Source organism: Pongo abelii, chromosome 20, assembly GCF_028885655.2.
Source record: "Pongo abelii isolate AG06213 chromosome 20, NHGRI_mPonAbe1-v2.0_pri, whole genome shotgun sequence".
Taxonomy (NCBI): Eukaryota; Metazoa; Chordata; class Mammalia; order Primates; family Hominidae; genus Pongo; species Pongo abelii.
In genome coordinates, this window is record NC_072005.2 from 49,234,488 (window position 1) to 49,256,387 (window position 21,900).

General features: G+C 43.5%; 1 protein-coding gene and 1 long non-coding RNA gene across 13 annotated transcripts; one reads left to right on the top strand and one right to left on the bottom strand.

Moving 5' to 3' along the window:
• Positions 1–1,742: 1,742 nt before the first annotated feature.
• LOC100453416 (pregnancy-specific beta-1-glycoprotein 5) lies at positions 1,743–21,013 on the bottom strand. Of its 12 annotated transcripts, none has more exons than XM_054540571.2 (7): positions 20,723–21,013; positions 19,103–19,468; positions 13,130–13,408; positions 9,795–10,073; positions 9,140–9,394; positions 3,983–4,066; positions 1,743–2,130 (listed from the first exon to the last, which is right to left on the bottom strand). In XM_054540571.2, the coding sequence occupies exons 1-6, from the start codon at positions 20,784–20,786 to the stop codon at positions 4,023–4,025; spliced, it is 1,287 nt and encodes a 428-aa protein (XP_054396546.2). In that variant the 5' UTR covers positions 20,787–21,013; the 3' UTR covers positions 1,743–2,130; positions 3,983–4,022. The 12 variants fall into 12 exon arrangements, with proteins under 12 accessions (XP_054396546.2, XP_024093252.3, XP_063576201.1 ...); XM_024237484.3 differs by having other exon boundaries at positions 1,743–2,133; XM_063720131.1 differs by having other exon boundaries at positions 1,743–2,201.
• Positions 3,967–5,191, top strand: LOC134760720 (uncharacterized). The gene is made up of 2 exons (XR_010138633.1): positions 3,967–4,100; positions 4,679–5,191. It is a non-coding gene; the product is annotated as an uncharacterized LOC134760720 (long non-coding RNA).
• Positions 21,014–21,900: the final 887 nt, after the last annotated feature.

The following is a 21,900-nucleotide window of genomic DNA, read 5'->3' on the forward strand; positions in this document are numbered from 1 at the left end:
CTGGGATTACAGATGTGAGCCACTGCACCCAGCCCATAAATCACACATTTCTTTGAGTTTTTGCAATTCCAGCCCAAGAGAAACCATTTGATATTTGAAGAATGGCTGCACACAAATAAAAACATCTGTAGATTGCACCACACAAGGGAGACTACCAGTATGACTATCAGGAGGAAAATATCAAGAGTTTCGAATATGTACCTTAGGCAAGATGCAAACCAACTACAATAGGATAGATCAAAGAAGAAGCCAGAAGAGTCTTGTCATTTTAACCTGGCAGCACATTTATTGATTTTTACAACTGAGTCTCTATAATACCGGATGTATTTATCCATGTGCAACAAGAAGTGTCAGAAACTGCACAGGCTCCCCGCTGTTCAGCTAGATAATGCTATTATCTAGAATTGCATGTCTATGTTAAATTAAAACAGGGAGTGAGAATAGGCAAGTATAGAAGTGGAAGCCTAAAAAAAACTCCATATATTTGAGGAAAAAGTTGTGTTACAGATGCAGCTAACGTCAGCCTTTGGGTGAACTAAACGATCTCTTGTTATGTAAAAATGTGTGGGCCAGGTGCGGTGGCTCACACCTGTAATCCCAGCACTTTGGGAGGCTGAGGCGTGTGGATCACCTGAGGTCAGGAGTTCGAGACCAGCCTGACCAACATGGAGAAACCCTGTCTCTACTGAAAATACAAAATTAGCTGGGCGTGATGGCACACGCCTGTAATCCCAGCTACTTGGGAGGCTGAAGCAGTAGAATCACTTGAACCCAGGAGGCCGAGGTTGCGGTGAGCCAAGATTGTGCCATTGCACTCCAGCATGGGCAACAAGAGTGAAACTCCATCTTATTAAAAAAAAAAAGTGTGGTTGACATGATATATCCGACACTGTTAACTTACTCTCAGAAGCTACTTCTTGTGAAATCCTAAGTACAGAATTATTCTGGGAAGCAAAGGAGACAGGCATAAGCAAGACAAATTAAGAGAGGCAAGAGTCTCATCATGATTGATAGTCTTGTTCTGATATCTTGAGAAAAGCTGTCCACAGTGTAAAGTCATCAATTTGTTGTCGTGGTTTGCAGTTTGAGTGTCTCTAAGTTATGCTGTTGAACATTTGGTGAGCTCTTAGTGGACCACACCTCAGACATGAGGGTATTCCCATGAAATTTACATTGAGTTGTCCACCTCCAGCTTATATGGCTTCAGGAACAGAGCCGCTCTTGTTCTTAATGATTTCATTGGAGAAAATTAATTGGAAGAACTAAAAGAATTCAGGGTCCAGTCCAGTCTACCAGTGGATTATAAATACTCAAAGATAATGAACAGCGGTTCAATCTGGTAACAGGTGTACTAGAGTTTTTCTTTTCAACATAGCTTTTCTGTCTATAGGAGTCTCTATTTTTACCAAAGATAATTCCAGTAGGACAGATTTGCTTGCAAAATAGGTTGAGTCTCACCGAACTTGCCCGGATTTTTTACCTAAGTGCGGCAAGAGTAGCAATGGACCATAGAGGCTCTTTTTAAACTTCACTTTGCTAGAAGTTTTTAATAAGAATCTCAGATTAAACTTCCAAAAACCTCTTGAAACTAGGAAGCCAAACCAAGGCCAACTTCAGACTTTGCCTGCATTCCCTATTGGTTTATTCTATGTATATTCTCAAATATAACATCCCAGTCAAAGCCTTGGTAATATAACCAATGTTTTCAAATGTGTCCTGTTATAAAGAGAGGAGATTCTTACTGAATTGTGCAAATAACTTTATTACCATAAACATATGAATACTCATGAATAGTTTCCCAATTCTGGGGCACTCAGATAGAGAGCAAAAGCAAATGTTTCAATTTTTGTTTACAAAAGTATACTTTACTAATTGCTCAAGAAAAAAGTTCATAAATCTGGAGAATAAAACATTCAAAGAATCAGCACAATTTCAAATAGAAAATTAGGAAAACATTATCCTTTTGATTATTTAGTCCAATAAAATTGAGTTTTTTTCTTCTTTGTCTTGAATTTCATGAAGGTATCAGCCCATTCATTAAAATTTTGAAAGTTCTTAGTCTAGTGGTATGATCTTGAAGTTATCAGGAACTTGTATTCAAGAGTCCTTGTCAGAGTCTTTTCCATAAATCTCCTTGAAGAAAAAGCAATTTTGGACTATAGCTGATTGTAAATACTTTGAGGAAGAATCAAAGCAACTGTCTGGGAATGACAAAGATTTAGAATGACTCTGGCTAAAAATCCAATGAGAATTTATTATGGTAAAGACACAGCTCACATAGAAATCTAGTTACTTCTGTGGCATATGACACTATGATAACATATTTGATTTCCAGAAATTTCATATAATTTTTAGAATACTCATTTAAAAAAAATTTTTTTGAGATGGAGTCTCACTCTGTCACCCAGGCTGGAGTGCAGTGGTGCGATCTCAGTTCACTGCAAGCTCTGCCTCCCGGGTTCATGCCATTCTCCAGCCTCAGCCTCCTGAGGAGCTGGGACTACATGTGCCTGCCACCACCCCTGGCTAATTTTGTTTTTGCATTTTTAGTAGAGATGGGGTTTCACCGTGTTAGCCAGGATGGTCTCGATCTCCTGACCTCGTGATCTGCCCACCTTGGCCTCCCAAAGTGCTGGGATTACAGGCATGAGCCATCGCACCCAGCCTAGAATACTCATATTATTAACATTCCCATAAATATTATTTAGAGAAGGTTTAGCCTCACTTATCCCTTATTTGAAAATGCTTTCTATAAATTTAATATATCAAATAAGGTGGCTTTTCCATTCAGCTTCAGTTTCTCAAGAGGATTACTGAGTTCTTGGTGTAGCCCATTTTCTAGCTGAAAATCATTGATTTAGTTTTAAGTTCTATCTATTACAACAAGAGTTCTCCATCCTTGTTACATGTTAGTAGTGTCAGGGAAGACTTAAAAATTACCAATGCCTGGGTCCCTCTCCAGACCTTTAAACTGGAACTAATGGGTGGGGCTTGAGCATCCACTTTTAAAAATGTTTTCCAGTGATTCCCATGTGTAGCTCTATTTCCCATCAGATTTCTCTGATTTCTTGTGGCATTCAATTTTTTCTATTTTGGAATCATGATTATTTTCAGATCTCATTTCCTGTCTTAGGCTTTATGTCTCCTGGGGTAGGGACCTTGCCTTCTTCATTTCTGTGTCTTTTTTGAACACATGAACTGGTCATCAGGAAAAGATCTCAACCACACATAGGTTCTGTTCTGAGTCTCAGGTTCACATGTTAATCCTAAAGTCTTTGTTCTCCACGAGGTCAGATGTTGCTTGTGATGAAGGCTGTGGTTAAGTCTGCAGTGCAGATGGTGGAAGGGATTTCACTCCATTTTTAGACATAGCATTGGAACTAAGAATTTTATGTCTATATGGGTGAAGGGGCAGGGATGTGTAGGAAGACAGTTCTAATTAGGATGGAGGAATTATACTAGGAAGTAGAGGTAAAGGAAGTGAGAAGGCTTAGTAAATAGAAGAAATGTGAACTTATAAAATAGGCTAGAGCAGACCCCTGGAGATTCTTGATTAAGTGAATTAACTAGATTTTAGAAAGGTAATGAGGCAGTCATATGCAAGGAAGATTTCAAAGTCTGGAGACAAGAAGTCAAGCAATACTTTGAGAAGTGGTTGAGCTCTTTGGGAATGGAGAGAATTATACTATTGAGAGATGTTAAAAATAATGAAGAGGGTTTCACCATGTGAAATTGTGTTTCTCATTGGAATCTGAGAAACAAATGAGAAGAGGCTGGAGATAATTATGTCTAAAGGACAGTGGGGTACAGGGAGCATAGAGGCCAGTGAGAAAGGGAACTGCAGGAATTACTGCTGAGAAGCAGGAGTTTAGTGGAGGAAGGAGGAGATCCAGTCCCAGATACAGGCAAATAAGTCATTTCCCTCTCCCAAGCATGGCAGTCAGCCCTGCAGGAACCAGGATAAGAGAAAAGGCCATCATACCTGCCAGTCTTCCTGAAATACAGAAATCACATCACGGCTGCTATATTGGATTAAGGAAAGAAAGACGTCCTGTTCCTGGAGGAGCTGTCATGGAAAGAAAAGAAAAGAAGGAATGAAGGTGATGTTCTTTTACAGGGGGGAGCCTCAGGAACAAGCATGTAACATGAGGTACTCTATAATTGTTTCTTCAAGGACTACATTATTTCTGTTAGAAAATTGATGGGAGATGATTATATTCTTGCAGGGTTTTTTCCCTCTCACCATGTTTCTCGGTTGGTGATCAGTCCTCTGTCAATTCTCTCTACTGCACTCAGATATTTTGGAAGGCTTTCAGATGTGAGAAAGGCTGATTGCTATTTTCTATGTCATTAGAACTTGCCACCTTTGCACCTTTTCATGGTTGCATCTTTTTCTCAGTGTCTCTGTTGTGGCAGTCATGAATGAGACCCTGTCAGGTCTCCATGGCAGGGACCTGATTGACAGAAGGCCCAGGTCAGTGCATTTCAAATTCACCACCTCCTTTGCACATAAAGCTTCTTTCCTCCAGGCTTCCAGCAAGGTTGTGAAAGCAAGCCTAGTTCTCTGAGGCTCTCTTTAACTCTAAAGGGTGACTGGTTGGAGGATTCCCAATCAGCCTTGCAAAAACTCTTAGTACTGCATTGGTACCTAAAACTTCTTTCTCTTTCTTTTTCACAGGAATCAGCTCTGCATAGTGCTCTGTGGGTTCTACCATACTACCTTCATGCCTGCCCCACATTCCCTCACAGGTGTCTTCCCTGAAAAATTATCTTGTATGTCTAATCCCATCTTGGATGCATCCCAGTTGGTAAAAACTAACATACCAGGCTTGATTCTTTGCACTTAGCTTTTTTTCTTTCTCTCCCACAAGTAGTCAGTAGCCATGTTCTAGTGTTTTTTTTATGTGTTACCTCTTTTTCCATATATATGGAAAAAGGTAGGTACTGTTGAGGGGCACTTCCTATGTGCCAGGCCCTGTGCTCAATACTTTACATGTATCTCATTTAATCCACACAATAACCCTGTCAGGTAGACATTATTTCCATTTTGCCAATGAAAAGACAGAAGCTTAGTGGTGTAAAAACTTTCCTGGTGTCATATGGCTAGTGACAGGTTGATCTGAGATTTGATTCTAGGACTCTTTGACCTCAAGGTTAATGATGATGATAGTAATATAGTAGCTGACATTGATTCCTCTGTGTGTGGCATCTTGTTTCATTGACTCCATTAAACCTTTAAAAGAATACTGTAAAGAAAGCACTCTCATTGCAATTTTCAGGTGAGGAATCAGAGGTTCAGAGAAGTTGAGTCTTGTGCAAGAAATTTATAACTATAAACTCTTACATTAGAAAAGAAGAAAGATCTCAGGTCAACAACCTACTTTAATACTTCAGGATATGAAAGAAGAACAAACTAAACCCAAGCACAGTGAATGAGGGAAATAATAAGGATTAGAGTGGATATAAATAAAATGGAGAATGGAAAATGAATACAGGAAATTAATGAAACCAAAAGTTGATTCTTCAAAATAAAATCAACAAAATTGACAACCATTAACTAGATTGACTAAGAAAAAAAGAGAAAAGGTTAAAATTACTAAAATCAGAAATGAAAATGGACTCTGAGCATGGTGGATCATGTTTTCACCCTAGCATTTTGGGAGGTCACAGCAGAAGGATTTCTTGAGACCAGGTGTTTGGAGCTGCATAGGTAACCTGGGGAGACACTGTCTCTACAAAAAAATAAAAAACCAATTAGCTGGGCATGGTGGCATGCACCTGTAGTCCTAGCATCTTGGGAGGCTGAAGAAGGAGAATTGATTTAGCCCAGTAGGTTGAGGCTGCAGTGAGCCATAATCACACCACTGTATTCCATCCTGGGCTGGCCTACAGAGTGAAAGCCTGTCTCTCTCTCTTCAAAAAAAAAAAAAAAGAAAGAAAAATGAAGTGATTACTACCAATTCTAATAAAATAATGATTATGAAAGTACTGTAATTGTATGCCAATAAATTGGATAACCTAGATGAAATAGACAAACTCCTAGAAACACACAAAAATATGAATAGAAATATAATCAGTAATAAGATTGAATCAATAAAACCATTTGATGAAATTCAATATTTTTTCATAAGAAAAACATTCTAATAATGGAAGGAAACCACCTCAACATAAAGGCAATATGTGAAAAATCCAATGCTAACATCATACTCAACGGAGAAAGACTGAAAGCTTTCCCTGTACGAGCAGGAACAAGACAAGGATGCCTGCTTTTGACATTTTTATTCAACATAGTATTGAAAGGTCTAGTCAGAAAAATTAGGCAAGAATTTTTAAAAAGACATTTGAATTGGAAGGAAGGAGTAAAATTATTTCTGTTTACAGGTAACTTGAACTTATATGTAGAAAATCCTAAAGATGGAACAAAACTATTACAATAAATAAATAAATTCAGTAACGTTGCACAATACAAAATCAACATTCAAACATCAGTTCTATTTCAATACACTAACCATGAACAATCTGAAGGGAAATTAAGAAAAATAATTTCAATTTATATTAACATCAAAAAGAATAAAATATTTAGGAATAAGTTTAACCAAAGAGGTGAAATGATTATACCTGAAATCTACAAAATATTGCTGAAAGAAGTGAAAGTTGACATCAATAAATTGAAAGACGTTTTGTTTTCATGAATTAGAAGACTCAATATTCTTAGGAAGACAGTGCTGCACAAAGTGAGCTGCAGATTCAATATAATTCCTATCAGAATCTCAGTGACATTTTTGCAGAAAAAGAAAAATCTGTCCTAAAATTTATATTGAATCTCATGACTCTAAATAGACACACAGATTTGAAGAGGAAGAATGAAGCTGGAGGACTCACACTTCCTGATTTCAGCATTTACTACAAAGCCCCAGTAATCAATACAGTGTTGTACTGGCATAAAGGAGCACATAGAAATTAATGAAATATAATAGCCCAGAAAGAAATGCTTGCATATATGGCCAAATGATTTTCACCCAGTGTGCCAAGATCGTTCAATGGGGAAAGGACAGTGTTATCACCAAATGATATTAGGAAAGCTGGATATCCAAGGGCAAGAAGAGTGGAAACTTTACCTAACACCATGTATAAAAATTAACCCACAATATATCAAAGATCTAAATGTAACAGCAAAAACTATACAACTCTTAGAAGAAAAGCTTCATGATACTGGATTTCACAATGATTTCTTGTTTGTAACAACAAAAGCATAGGCAACAAATAAAACGGGTAAATCAGACTTCACAAAAATAAAAACATTTTATATATCGAAGAACATTATCAAGAAAGTAAAAAGGCAACCCATAAAATGATAAAAATATTTGCAAATTATATGTGTGATAAGAAATTAATTTCCAGAATACATGAAAAGCTACAAGTCAACAACAGCAAACATCCAAATACCCAATTAAAAAATGAACAAAGGATTAAAATGGAGTTTTCTCCAAGGAAGATATACAAATATCCAATAAGCCCATGCAAAGTTCCTCAGCATCATGAATAGTTAGAGATATGCAAATCAAAACCACAATGTTACACGACCTCACACACTTTAGGATGGCTTAGATAAACAACAACAATGATGGCAATGCAAAACAACAGGTGTTTTCAAGTAGATGGAAAAATTGGAGCTCTGGTGCATTGCTGATGGGAATGGGAAATGTTATAGCCACTGTAAAAAGTGGTGTGGCTGTTTCTCAAAAAATTAAACAATAAATTACCATTTGATCCAGCAATTCCACTTCTGGACATACTCCCCATAGAATTGAAAGAAATTTGAACAAATATTTCTACACTGATGTTCAGAGAAGCATTACTCACACTAGCCAAAAAATGGAAACAACTGAAAAGTCCATTGAAAGATAAGAGGGGAGGCAAAGGAGGTGTATCTATACATTGAAATATTATTCAACCTTAACAAGGAATAAAATTCCAATACATCGTGCAAAACGGATGAACCTTGAAGATATTATGCTAACTGAAATAAGAAAGACACAAAAGGATAATTATTATATAATTCCATTTATAAAAGATAGTTGGAATAGCCAGTTACATAGAGACAGAAAGTAGAATGGTGGGTGCTAAGAGTTAGGGGAAGGAGTGAGAGTTACTATTTATTGGGTACAGAGGTTTAATATGGTAAGAGGAAAAAGTTCTGGAAATGGATAGTGCGATGGTTACACAACACTAAATTGCACACTTCGAAATAGTTAATGGTAAGTCTTATATTAGACATATATAAAGTGTCTGGTAGTCTTACCCTCTCTATAATTACACAGTTTTTGGCACTGCCCATTTCCTGCCATGCAGAGCCCCAGGGGTGAATGTCCCTATTTCTCCAGCTCTGCATCAGTCCCTGTCCTCCATGCTGTGTCCCACGTGCTGTGCCCACAGCCTCATACAACCAGTGAGGTCAGAGCCAGGACGCAGCTCAGGAGTCTGCCCTGAGGCTCCCTCTCTTCTTATTTCCCTATAGCCTGGCCTGCGGGAGGCTTGCCTTCAACTGGCAGCTCGATTTAGCCAAATTCAGGACACGCCACCAGGGCTCTTTCTCCACACACGCTGGTCCCACCCCAGGTGGAGTCAGGCAGGGCAAGTCACCAGAGGAGCCTGGAGCAGAGCAGGAAGCAGAGTCTGAGCTGCTCCTCCCTCACCCAAGGGGCTTCCTCCTCTCATTTAGGGGAAAAGTGTGAGCTTGTTTCAAAGCCTCAGATGTTCCTTGCAGCTCATGGAATAGGTACAAGAAAACAAAGACGTGGCAGAAGGGGATGTGTTGGTGACAGCGAGAAGCAACTCGATCTTGAGGACTCTCCTTCTTGTCCCTCTGTGAAGCCTCTTCTTCCACATAGGGCTCAGGGCTGATAAAGCCCCCTCCCTACCTTTCTCAGGCCAGACACAAGGTCAGCCATGAGAAAACAGAAAAACAAGGAGAAGAGAGTTTGTAGAGACAAATTGGGAGGGGTCAGGAGGAGAATTTGGGATTTGCTTGTGCCCATGGGACACAGGCTGGGAATAAAAATGTTTTCCTGACTCTTCTCTGAAAGCCAGATAGACCCCACCTAAAACCCTGTTGCCAAGGATGCTGGGATCTACTTACCAGAGACTTTGACTGTCATGGATGTGGAGCTTTCCTTGCCAGTGGCTGAGTTACGAACAGAGCAAACATAGAGCCCGTTATGCTTTGTAGTAATTTGGGGGATAGAGAGCTTTTGTCCTAATAGCTGAAACTTCCCATTAACTGTCCAAGAATACTGTGCCGGTGGGTTAGAGTCCGCGAAGCAGGACAAGTCGAGGTTTTCTCCTGAACGGTAATAGGTGAATGAAGGGTAAATTCTTGGGAGGTCTGGACCATCTGGAGCAAAGAGAATAAAGTCACAGGTGATGTCATCTGAGGGAAGGGGATGCTCCTGGTGTCTTAAAGGGACACAGTGACCCTCTGAGCCAAGACACACCCTCAAGTCCCAGCCAAACCCCCTCTATGTTCACTGAGCCGAAACCTGAGGTATTCACCTTTTTCTCCCATCACACGCTGTGGGCCCCAAGTCTCCCATGACAAGAGTGTCCCCTCTCTTTATATTCTTGGTTAAGGCTGTGCCTACCCAGGTTTTCCCAGAGCAGGGAGTCATGGCCAGCTCTGATGTCCAGAAGTAAAGTTGTCTATACTTGGACCGGAGAGAGACTGAGAGGCCTGGCCTCTGGTTGTTTGGATTTAAGTTGGTGGCCTGGCCCACAGAGGAACAAAAGACACTCACAGAGGACATTCAGGGTGACTGGGTCACTGCGCATGCCACCATCTTGGTCCCGTATTTCACATTCATAGGGTCCTGTTTCATTTCTGGTGACACTGGGTAGAATGAGGATCCTGTTTTCAATGGGTCGCTTTACCCTGGGACTGACCGGGAGGCTCTGACCATCTAGCCACCACATGTAGGTGTAGTTCTCACTCTTAGGTTCACAGGTGAAGGCTAAGACATCCTTATTCTCCCTGGGGTTTAAGTTGTTGATGGTGATATAGGGCTTGGGCAGCTTCGCTGTGTGGATAAGAGAGACAAGATTGTCTGTGTGGCACCTTTGATTCCTCCACAGGCATCCTTCAATCAGAGTTGGCATCTCCCACCTCTCAGCCCACCCAAGTCCTTGAAAGCCAATAGCTGGTGCATGTGTCACAAGACAGATGCATGATGATCTAAGGGCTCAAAGACTGTGAGGCTGCCTGCTCTGTCTTAGGGAAGCACAGACCTTCTCAAGTGTCAATTGAGCAGCAGTGTTGGGTCATGGACAGACATGTCAGTGGGAGTCACAGCCCCTGGTACCCATCCCAGTCCCTCCCTAATCAGTTGACTGGCTGGCTCACCTTGGGTTCCTTACCTGGAATGTGCAACTTCTGGGCCCCTTCCAAATTCCATCCTACTTTGCCCAACTAGATGTTATTTCTCTGCAGCTTCCATTTCCAAGGACGTTCTAGAGATAAGTAATAATGGGACTTCCCTTTGTCCTGAAACCTTGAAGATACTGAGCAGCCTGGCCTGGGACTGGATGTTTCAGCAGAAATAACACAGGGGAGACCAGAGTCAAGCCTGGAGGTCAGTTCAGTCATCAGGCAGTGGAGGCACAATGTGGGGCAGTTTTTGGCAGGTGTTTCATGATGACTTACTTCAACCAGTGACCTCTAAAGATAGAGCAGAGTGCAAGGAATGATCTAGAAAGAGTGAAGGGGACAGGCAAGCACTGGTGTCTTTGAAGCAGAACCATGTTCCCTGTCCTGGGTTCTTTAAGTTTCCTCTCCTTCTGCAGACGGCAGGTGAGGACCATGTGGATCTTTCCAGAAACACACGTGGACATTTGCAAATGCAGAACAGATTGGTGGAAAGGGTGGGAATGAACTGCTGGGAATCTGGTCCTCATGGACCATGTGTGTTTGATGGATATGAGACAAATTTGAAGAGAAGTTTTGAAAATATTTTCTTTCACTAGATGTTCTACTCTCTGATTCCATGGGTTTGGCTACTCTAGGGACCTCATGTAAGTGGATTCCAGAGTAAATATGAGAAGAGACTGCTGGTTGCCAGGAGTAATAAACTACTGATAGAGGCAACAAAATACTTCAACAAAATACTTCATTCTCAAAAACACTTTGGTGAGCAAAAGAAAATTTAACCCACACGAAAATGTACACATTGTATGATTCTATTTATATGGAATTCTTCTACAGACAACATTAATTTATGATGAAAAGTCAGCACGATGGTTGCCTCTGGAGGTGGGACTGGGCATGAGGATTGGCTGGGAAGGAACTCACTGGGGCAACAGGAACTGTGTGTGTCTTGGAAGGGGTCTTATGGGTGTATGCACTTATTTGTCAAAACTCATCAAAAGGTACACTACAACTTTGTGCATTTTACTTTATGTAAATTTCACCTAAGATACAAACAAATATTAAACTCTAGTTAATGACATTAGTGCTGGGGTATTTAGGGCTTAAGGGTACTGAGATCTGCAAGTCATTCTGACACACCTGAAAAAATAGGATGGATTTATTTTCATGGATGTAAGAATATTTAATCAAGCAAATACTACAAAATATTAACAATTACAGAATCTACATGATGAGTATGTGAGTGTTGGCTGTACAACTTTTTCAATTTGTTTGTGTGCTTGAACATTTTCATAATAAAGTGATGGGAAAGAAACTGAATATGTCTCTTCATCTTTTGAAGATGAATTTTGTGTCCTTTAGGAGTGTTTTAAGAGTTTTCTCGTATAGGTTTTACAAATTTCTTGTTAAGGGTATGTCCAGGTGTTTTATCTTTATATTGTCATAATAAAAGAGGTCTTATATTACACCTTCTATCTGAGTATTGTTTCTGTGTATAAAAGTTATTAACCTCCTTATGTTGACTTTACATCTTTCTATTAAATTCTTGCATTGATTATAGTAGGTTTTACTATGTGAAAACTACTATGTGAAAACTATGGGATTCTGGTAGGGGTTGCATTGAATCTGCAACTCACTTTAGGTAGTATTGTCTTTCTAACAATATTGATTCTTCCAATCCATGAAAATGAAATGTCTTTCCATATATTGATATCGTCTTTAATTTCTTTCAGCAATGTTTTGTAGTTTTCAGGGTATAATCAGTTGACCTTTACGGTTAAATTACTCCAAAATATTTTATTCCTTTTGATGTTAATGTGAATTGAAATTCTTTTCTTAATTTCCTTTCAGATTGTTCATTGTTAGTGTATAGTCTAAAGAATGATCTACAAAGAGTGAAGGGACAGGCAAAAGCAGGTGGTTTTGGAGCAGAAACATATTCCCTGTCCTGGGTGTTTTATTTTTGCTCTCCTTTTGCAGAGGGCAGGTGGCTCTTCCCTGATAGCTAGATAGACTTCACTGGAAAACATATTGCCAATGCTCCAGGGATCCACTCACCAGAGACTATGATCCTCTTGCTTATGAGGTTTGTTCCATCAGTGGCTGAGTTATGGGTGAAACAGACATAGACCCCTCTAAATGTTTTGGTGATTTGGGGGATAAAGAACACTTGTGCTGATTGCTGGACCTTCACATCAATCAACCAAGAATGCTCTGCCAGTGGGTGAGAGTCTGTGAGGCAGGAGAGCTTGGGTACTTCCCCTGTATGGTAATAGGTGCATGAGGAAGAAATGGTGGGGGCATCCAGGCCATGTGGAGCAAAGAGAATAGAGTCACAGCTGATATTGTCAGAGGGAAGGGAAAATCCTGGTCTGTGGAAGGTCCACAGTGACCCTGTGAGCAAAGTCACAACACTGAAGTCCCAGCCAGATCCCCGCTGTGTTCACTGATCTGAAGACTGAGACATTCACCTGTTTCTCCCATCACAAGCTGTGGACCCTGAGTCTCCCATGACAGGAGCAGCCTCTTTTCTCCTATTGTAGATCAAGCCTAGGCCTACTTTGGTTTGCCTGGGGCAGAAAGTCATGGCCAGCTTTGATGTCTGGGGTAAAGGTCTCTGTACTTGGACCTGAGAGGGACTGAGAGGCCTGGTCTCTGGCCATGTGTATTTGGGATGGCAGCCTGTCTCACAGAGGAACAGAAGATACTCACGGAGGAGATTCAGGGTGACTGGGTCACTGCGGCTGGCACTCACTGGGTTCTGTATTTCACATTCATAGGGTCCTGCAATATCCTTTGTGACACCAAATAGAAAGAGGGTCCTGTTGGTTTCAGACAGCTGCAACCTGTGAGTCATTGGGAGGCTCTGACCATTCATCCACCACAGGTAGCTTGCGTCCGGAGTCTCAGGATCACAGGTTAAGATCACAGCCTCTATGGCCTCCTTGGGGTTTAAGTTGCTGCTGGAGATGGAGGGCTTGGGAGTCTCCACTGTGCAGAAAACAGGGAGAAGTTTGCCCTGTGTGGCACCTTTGACTCCTCCAAAGGCATTTTTCAATCAGAGTTGGCATTTGCCACCCCTCAGCCCACCCAAGTCCTTAAAAGCCCATGGCAGGTGTGTGTGTTTCAAGATAGATGCATGGCAATCTGAGGGCTCAGAGATTGTGAGGCTGCCTGCTTTATGTGGGAGAAGCACAGACTTTCTCAACTGTGAATTGAGCAGCAGCATTGGGTCATGGAAAGACATAGGACCAGCATTCACAGCCCCTGGGGCCTCTCTGAGTCCCTCCGTCTCCAACTGCCTGCCTGGCCCACCTTGTGGTCCTCACTTGGAGCATGCAGTGCTGGAATCTTCTTTGTTTCAGTCTTACTTTGCCCCCCGAGGTATGTTTTCTCTGCAGCTTCCCTTTCCAAGGACATCCTAGAGATGGTTGATGGAACTTCCCATTGTCTTTAAACCCTTTGGGTGCTGGAAAGCCTGGCCTGGGACTGGGTACTTCAGCAGAAATAACACAGGGAAGACCAGAGTCAAGCCTGGAGGTCAGTTCAGTCATCAGTCATCAGTGTGGCGCAGTTTTCCCAGGTGTGTCATAGTGACTGACTTGAGCCGGTGTCTAAAGATAGAGCAGAGTGCAAGGAATGACCTACAAGGAGTGAAGGGAACAGCAAGGAATCAGCAAGAGCTGATAGCTTTGGACCGAGACCATGGTCCCTGTTCTGGGTCCATGAGGCTCCCTTCCCCCTGTAGAGGGCAGGTGACGACCATGTGGATCTTTCTAGAGATACATGTGGAAGTTTGCAATGCAGAACTGACTGGTGGAAAAGGTGACCATGAACTGATGATGGAAGTCTGGCCCTCATGGACCATATGTGTTTGGTGGATATTAGAACAATATTTGGGAAGAAGTCTTGCAGATACCTTCTCTCATTAGACATTCTACTGTCTGATTCTGAGTTTGACTACTGTATGTACCTCATATCAGTGGATTCCAGAGTGAATCAGAGAGTAGAATAGTAGTTTCCAGGAGCTGGGATCAGGGGAATAGGGCATTGTTCCGTGGGTGTGCGGTTTCAGTTGTGCAGGATGAGGAGGTTCTAGAGATCTCCTGTACAGCCTCATGCCTATGATTCATACAGATAAAGTGCTCCTTATGCAGAAAGCATAAAACAAAGGGTTTTGGATTTCTAACTTTTGATTTGTTTTGTTTTGGAATACTTGCAGTATATGTACCGGTTTAGCATCCCAAATCTGAAAAATTTAAAATCCAAAATGCACTTCTTTTTAGCATCACATGAATGGTCAGAAGTGTTGAGTTTTGGAGCATTTCAGATTTTGGATTTCTGGATTTGGGATGCTCAATGTGTAATACTGTAATTTTCCCATAAAAAGTTGTCAGGAGATTAGACCTCATGCTATGTTCTGACTCTAGTAACAAAAAAAAATTTGGAGGAAACATTAAAATGTTTTCATAAGTGGAAATTTTTACTGATGGTCCAAACATCTAAGATCAATTGCTGGTAGTACTATTTCTCTTGAGACCAAAATAAGGCTTAGGTGTGCCATGAATTCCAGCAGGATCACATTATGCTCAAAGAAAGATGCCAAAGTTGATTTCAAATTAGCAACTCCTTAAGTAGAGAGAGTCCCGTTAAAAGGACAGAACTGGCCAGTGCATCAATTACATAAAGGGAGGAATGATGCCAAGTTAAAAGAAGTGGTGTGTGTTATGTTAGTGAATATAGAAAGAACTCTCTGTTTCTAATTTCTGTGCAGAGTTAGGAAAAATGGGGAGGACCCCAAAACAGGTATGTGAAATGATTTCTTCATTTTCTCTTAAGCTCAGGAAATACCACTAAAGTTTAAGTTTGTGTGAATTAGGAAGAGTCTAAGTGAGATGCCAATGGCTCATGTGTCTCCCCACAAGAAGAACTCCAACTTATGAAAACGGCATCATCATGAGGAAAGTTTTATGTGGCACAGGCAGTAAAACCATGAGATAGCACCTACCTGGCCACCTCCAACGGGTCCCCAAAACCACCAATATTACCATTACGTGTATGTGACAGCCTTTGTAGTTGTCCACAACTACAAAATTTTAAAATTGCTATTGTCAAAACAAAATATTAAATATGAAGTTGAAAAGGTTGTTCCACTTTTTTTTCCCCAATCTTTTTGAACTTTCCTGTTTCAGTTTTGGAAGTTTCTATTGACACATCTTCAAGCTAGGGATTCCTTCCTCAGCTCTGTGCAGTCTACCAGTAAGCATCAAAAGCATTCTTCATTTCTCTAACGGCATTTTTTTTTCTGTGACAGAGTCTGGCTCTGTCACCCAGGCTGGAGTGCAGTGGCATGATGTCAGCTCACTGCAAGCTCTGCCTCCCAGGTTCATGCCATTCTCCTGCCTCGGCCTCCCAAGTAGCTGGGACTACAGGCACCTGCCACCACACCTGGCTAACTTTTTGTATTTTTAGTAGAGACGGGCTTTCACTATGTTAGCCAGGATGGTCTCCATCTCCTGACCTTGTGCCCACCTCAGCCTCCCAAAGTCCTGGGATTATAGGCATGAGCCACTGTGCCCAGCCATCTCTGAGGGATTTTAACGAGTTGTTGACTTTTGAGTTTGTTCAGCTTTTTACTTAGTGTTAGAACCGAGTGACAAATTTCAAGCTTGTTATATGCCTGACAGGAAGCCAGAAGTCTCTAGGAAGTGACCAGAGAATGTGAGCTCCATAGCAGGTTGAGGATGGAGTCACGAGTGAAACGGTTGAAATGAGTCCATGGGCTTTTGGTACTGCAGGCCTGTCCAGCCTCTGACACTCTGGTTAGTCAGGGCAGACATTACAACAGTGACAGCAAACTAGCATGGCTGACTCCATCCGGCATCTAGTCTCAGGCTGGCTGTCCTCACTCATTCCTGGGCATAGGCCAGGCTAACCTTGGGAGGAATTTAGTTTATGGTTTAACTTTGAAGCAAGAATGATAATAGTTCCTCCATAACACTAACACCCTTACTTTGCCCAGGGACTGCCTTTGTCAAACTAGTGAAAGACCATGAGATTAAGATTATAAGAGAGAACTGAATTCTGCTAAAATGTTGGCACAGTTTCTATAATCCCTGACTGCTCCAATGTCATTTGGCCAGAGTTTACAAAATTTGTAACTAATTGCTCCTATAGATAACATCACTATTGTAGAATGTGAGATTGGTCTTTTGAGATGTTTCTCATTCTTTTGCATTCTGGCAACTGGCTGACCTCTTCCATACCTATGACTAATGGCTCAGCCAGTCATGTGGTCCCTACCTAGAAGCGTATTCAAGCACAAACAGATCATTTCCCTCCGCCCGCATGATTCCATCACCAAAAAAATCAGCAGTACTCATTTTTTAGTCCTGTGCCTCTGAAACTATCCTTGAAAATCTCTAACCCCTGATCCACTGGGGAGGCTGATTTGAGTAATAATAAACCTCCGTCCTCCAGATGGGCAGACTTGAAGTCATTAAAATCTTTCTTTACTACAAACCACCATTTGAATAACTTTTGTGTGTGTGTGTGTGTGTGTGTGTGTGTGTGTGTGTGTGTGTGTGTGTGTGTGTGTGTGTGTGTGTGTGTGTGTGCAGGAGGCCAGAATAACTTGTCTGGCAATGATAAGAGTGGATGGAGGAACTGTCTATCCCTGTCCCATGGTCTTGTCCACAGGTCAGCCTCACAAAGGGAAAGAGCCCTGGATGGGAATACAGTGGGAGCTCACTTTCTTAGTGACCTGGGGACATTGGCTCGAGATGAGGCCTGGCAGGAATGGCAACTCCAGGTGATTTCTGCACCTTTCCTATTTCCTGGGAGGTGGGCCAGGCCACAGTGTTAGCAGGAAGGGAACAGAACAGCCAGCCTAGTTAGAGGGAGTGTCTGGGGAAGGCCTAGGGGTGGAGGAAGAAGCTGTGCAGGACAGGGCTTGCCAGTCAGAATGAAGTGGGAGGAAGATGAAGGACACAGAGAAGCAGAGAGAGGCAGAGACACCATGGCAGTGAGCAGTGAGGGCTACACTGACTTCAGAGACCCCAGGGACCAGGTGCCCCCAATTCCACAGTCCAGGACCAAGGAGCCCTGAGAACCCTCCAGTGGCCAAAGAGCTTCAGAGTTACATGAGGTGGGGTGGCTTTAGGGGCAAGAGGTAGTGGGGGGATGAAACATGGGTGTCAGCCTCTGAAGGACAAGGGACATGTGTGGCTAGAGCCTCCTAGGATGCTACATCCAAGATCCAGTCTCTAAAAAGGTTTTGGATCAGTCATTTCTTCATTCAATTCCTTCATTTGTTATGTGAGAGATCCTGAGTGTGTCTCTTTCACTGGGCCTGTGCTGGTGCAGGGTGTGAGTGGGGAAAGAAAACAAGGTCCTCTCCTTGATCTTCTCATGACAGTGACATGGACACTTTGGGAAACACAGGATTTCAGGTTCAGTGATGGGTGTTAAGATCTGAGGGGGAGGCCTGGACATTTTATTTGCACTGACTCTGACAGTTGAGGAAGGTGATTTAGTTCTGGAGTACAGACTAATCAGCTGACCACTTGCTCTCACTCCTCTGAGGTTTAGATGCCTAAGAAGAGAGGATTTGAGCCAATAAATGACTATGGGGTCCTTAGAACCCAGTAAGCCCTCACTTCTGGTGGAGGAGAGGATGGGCCTGTGACTGTAGACAGACCTCTTGTAACCCTGATCTTCCCTTTGTGTTGGTTTGACTCTGCTTCAGTGACTGTGCCTTCCTGTGCCTCAGTTTTCTCTCAATCAAATAAGCTAAATGACAAATGGATTGTGGCTTTTCATGCTATCTGTGAATAAATTTTAAATTATTCACAGTCACCTGATCTAATGCTTGGCACAGTGGAGGTGTTCACACAAACAGCATTTATTATTAATTTGCTTCCATGAGAAAGCACCTTTAGGTCAGATCCCTGTGGACAAGCTGCTACCAGGTACATCTTCTCTCTTCTCTTTCTGCTTTTCGGGACATGAGACTTTCTATGGGCTGTCCTAAGCCTCCCAAGACAGTTGGCTGATGGCCTAAAAAGCTTGTCTTTCTGTCCTCTCCACTCTGAGTGTCAGGTGAAGAAAGCTCTGTCCTTGCCCAGATGAGGGTCTGAGGGCTGAGCCCTGGCTGGTGAGCAGCTCCAGGAGACACAGTCCTCAGAGAGCTGGAAAATCCTTGGTCCCAGTAAGCCCTGCCCAAGAAGCCAAAACCCAGCCCCGGCACAGGCTCCTCAGCTTAACTGGAGCAAGGATTTAGGGACAGGGGTCTGGGGTTGAGGCTTCTAGGGCTGAGCTTCTCTGAGGGTATCTCAGGGGACCCCACAGGCCAAGCCCTACTCAGTTCTCCAGGGTCTTTCTCAGGGTCAAATTTATGAATAGGGCATGAGATGCTTGGCTGAGACTGATCTCCTCCTGCTGAGTCCCCCCATCAGACTGTCCTTCCTCTGCAGCAAGTGTCTGCAGGGTCTGGATGCGGGAAAGGAATTCTGATCTGTTGAAATTTGTCTCCTCTGTGTGTGTCCTGCACTAAATGCCCAAACCCCAGCATGGGACATAATGCAGAGAGTGACAGAGGCAGAGTCCGTGCCTGACAATCCTGTGTGTGTGAAGTAGAAGTGACCCCTGTCCCCCAACACCCAGGGAACATGTGGAATCACTCACGGTATAAGGTGAAGGTGAAATATCCAGTTACTCCTCTAGTCCTATCACCTCGCTTTATGATGTGTAAGGTGTAGGATCCTGCGTCCTCCCGGGTGACATTCTGGATCAGCAGGGATGCATTGGAATATACTGTTTCTCGTCCACTGTATGCAGGCCCATATATAATTGTTTGACCGTCTACTACGTATGATGTAATGTAATGGTAGAGGTCCATTATTTGCCCTTTGTACCAGATGTAGCCAGCAAGATTCTGGGGCAAATTGTGGACAAGTAGAAGAACATCCTTCCCCGCAGAAACTTTGGGTGGCTGGGCTTCAATCGTGACTTGGGCAGTGGTGGGCGGGTTCCAGCAGTTTAAAAGTGATGCTAGGAGGTACAGAGAGCATCAGTCAATATGGAGACCTATGTATTGGGGTGAAAAGATGGGGCCCTGGGTCCTGAGAAGGTCTCTTCAATCCTCAGCCTTGAAGAGACACGCACACACACATACAAACACACACACACAAAAAAGGGACATGTGTGTTTCTGTGTGTGTCTGTGTGTGTGTGTGTGTGTGTCCTACTGTCCTACTAGGTCAAGATCAGCAGTATGACCCCCATTCCTTCAACACTTTTGACCTTGGCATTTTTCTGTTTGGAATCCTCTTCCCCAGGGGTCTGCATGGCCCCCTCCACGCTGCCCTCAGGTCCTGCTCACATCAGGGCATCCTTAGACTTCTTTCCTGACACCTCCTTCAGAGACCCTGGGTCTTCCCTTTCTGACCTTTCCCTGCTCCGCTCCCTCCAGGGTTCTTGTCAACACCTGACCTCACATTCTAGATCTCTTTGCATGTCTGTCTTCCTCCCCATGACAGCATGAGCTCCGTAAGGACAGGGACTTTCGTGATCTTGGTTGCACTCCAGCGCCTGGAACAGGCTGCAGACTCCTGTAGATGTGGGAGTTCTCAGGGCCATCCACAACCTGGGTGTTTGTTTTTCCCCCAATTGTTGAGGTTTTTTGCTGAGGACAGTGTTTCATGCCCTGCTTACATTTTCATTTGAAGTGTCGTCTGATATAGTTATTATTATCATTTTTCAAAATGTGGCGGCCCCCGATGATTAATCAGGAAAACAGAACACTTAAGATTTTCCTACCTCTTACCAATTCCAGTACAATGTGACTTTCCTGTTTTGACCCCTGTCCCTCTCTGGTGTATTTTCCCCTATCCAGGCTCCAACAGAGACTTCTTTCCTTTTTTTTCTTTTTTCTTATTTTTTTTTTTTTTTTTTTTTTTGAGACAGAGTCTCGTACTGTCACCCAGGCTGGCATGCAGTGGTGCTATCTCGGCTCGCTGCAACTTCTGCCTCCCAGGTTCACATGATTCTCCTGCCTCAGCCTCCCGAGTAGCTAGGATTACAGGAGCACACCACTATAACTGGTTAATTTTTTGTATTTTTAGTAGAGACAGGGCTTCACTGTGTTGGCCGGACTGATCTTGAACTCCTGATTTCATGATCCACCCACCTCAGCCTCCCAAAATGCTGGCTTCTTTTATTTTTTAGAACCCCATCCTCTCCAGAAGACCCCATCCAGTCACTCTGCTTCCTCCTCCTGTCCTCTCCCAGGAAGTTCTCTCCTCACCTGTGAGCAGGAGCCCCTTCCAGGTGATGTGCTGTGTGCAGTGAGGGGCTGAGAGGGGCCCCATGGTCTCTGCTGCCTGCGTGTTCTCCTCTGTGGAGATGAGCCTAGGATCCAGAAACTTCCTGAGCACAGCTGTAGGCTGTGCTGTCCTTCTTCCTTCTGTGCTGAGCCTCTTCCCGGGGCAGGAGCACTTCTCAGGCTCATGGGTGGGGTCAGGCCCAGGACACCTCTCTGTCCCCTCCTCTCTCAGTCCTGCCTCCTTGTCCCTCCTTCTGTTTTTCCTTCTGTCTGTGTTTCAGGTCCCTGGGAATTGTGGAGGCCTCTGCCTTTTTCAGCAGTGATTCTTTCACCAAACCTTATCACACACTTTGTGCAGACACACACACACACAGAAGAGACACACACAGACCCACACAGTCACACACATACCCTGCAGGTTGGGCAAGCACAGTCCTGGGCCTCAGCCTCCTGTTGTCCCCATGGCTCTGGGTCGGGGTGCACATTCATGACTTTTGCCCTCTTTCATCCCCATCTGACTCTCCCCTGCAGTGCAGGAGGCTGGAGCTGCACCAAGTCCCTGTCACAGTGATGGCCCATTGTGCTGTGGGTGAGCTGTGTGTTGCCTGGTGAGAGGGAACCTTCCTTTCTCTAATCGTGTCTAGCTTGGCTGCAGCTTCCAAGGATGGACATTCAGGACCTGGGTGTCCCAGAGGAAACTGTCCTTCCTGGAGGTGTGCAGGGTGAATCTCTCGTGCCTTTTGGGAGGAGACGCCTGTGCTGGTTGCTCAGTGGGGGCTGTGAGTCCCATAGTCAAAGGGAAAGTTCACGGTCACTCTATGGCTCCCTGGGTTCTGGCGGCTGAGCTGGAGCTCAGGGTTTCTCATGTTCTTCCTGACCGTCTTTGGTGTCCTCTCTTCTCTGCCCAGCTGATTGTCCTGTGGTCACCACACCTTCCCCGTGGTGGTGCAGGAGGAAGTGGGGAGTTACCCAGGAACCCCACGGGACATGGCTCGTTGAGACGCAGGAGGGGGAGCCTGGGACAGGGCAGGGGTTCAGAGCTGGAGAGATTCATCCTGACTTACTCCGTGGCCATGATGGGCTCAGTCCTCCATGTGCTGACGTACCCAGGGGTCTGTCCTGAGGGTTTTGACCTGGCCAAGCTGCTCTCTGTACAGAAG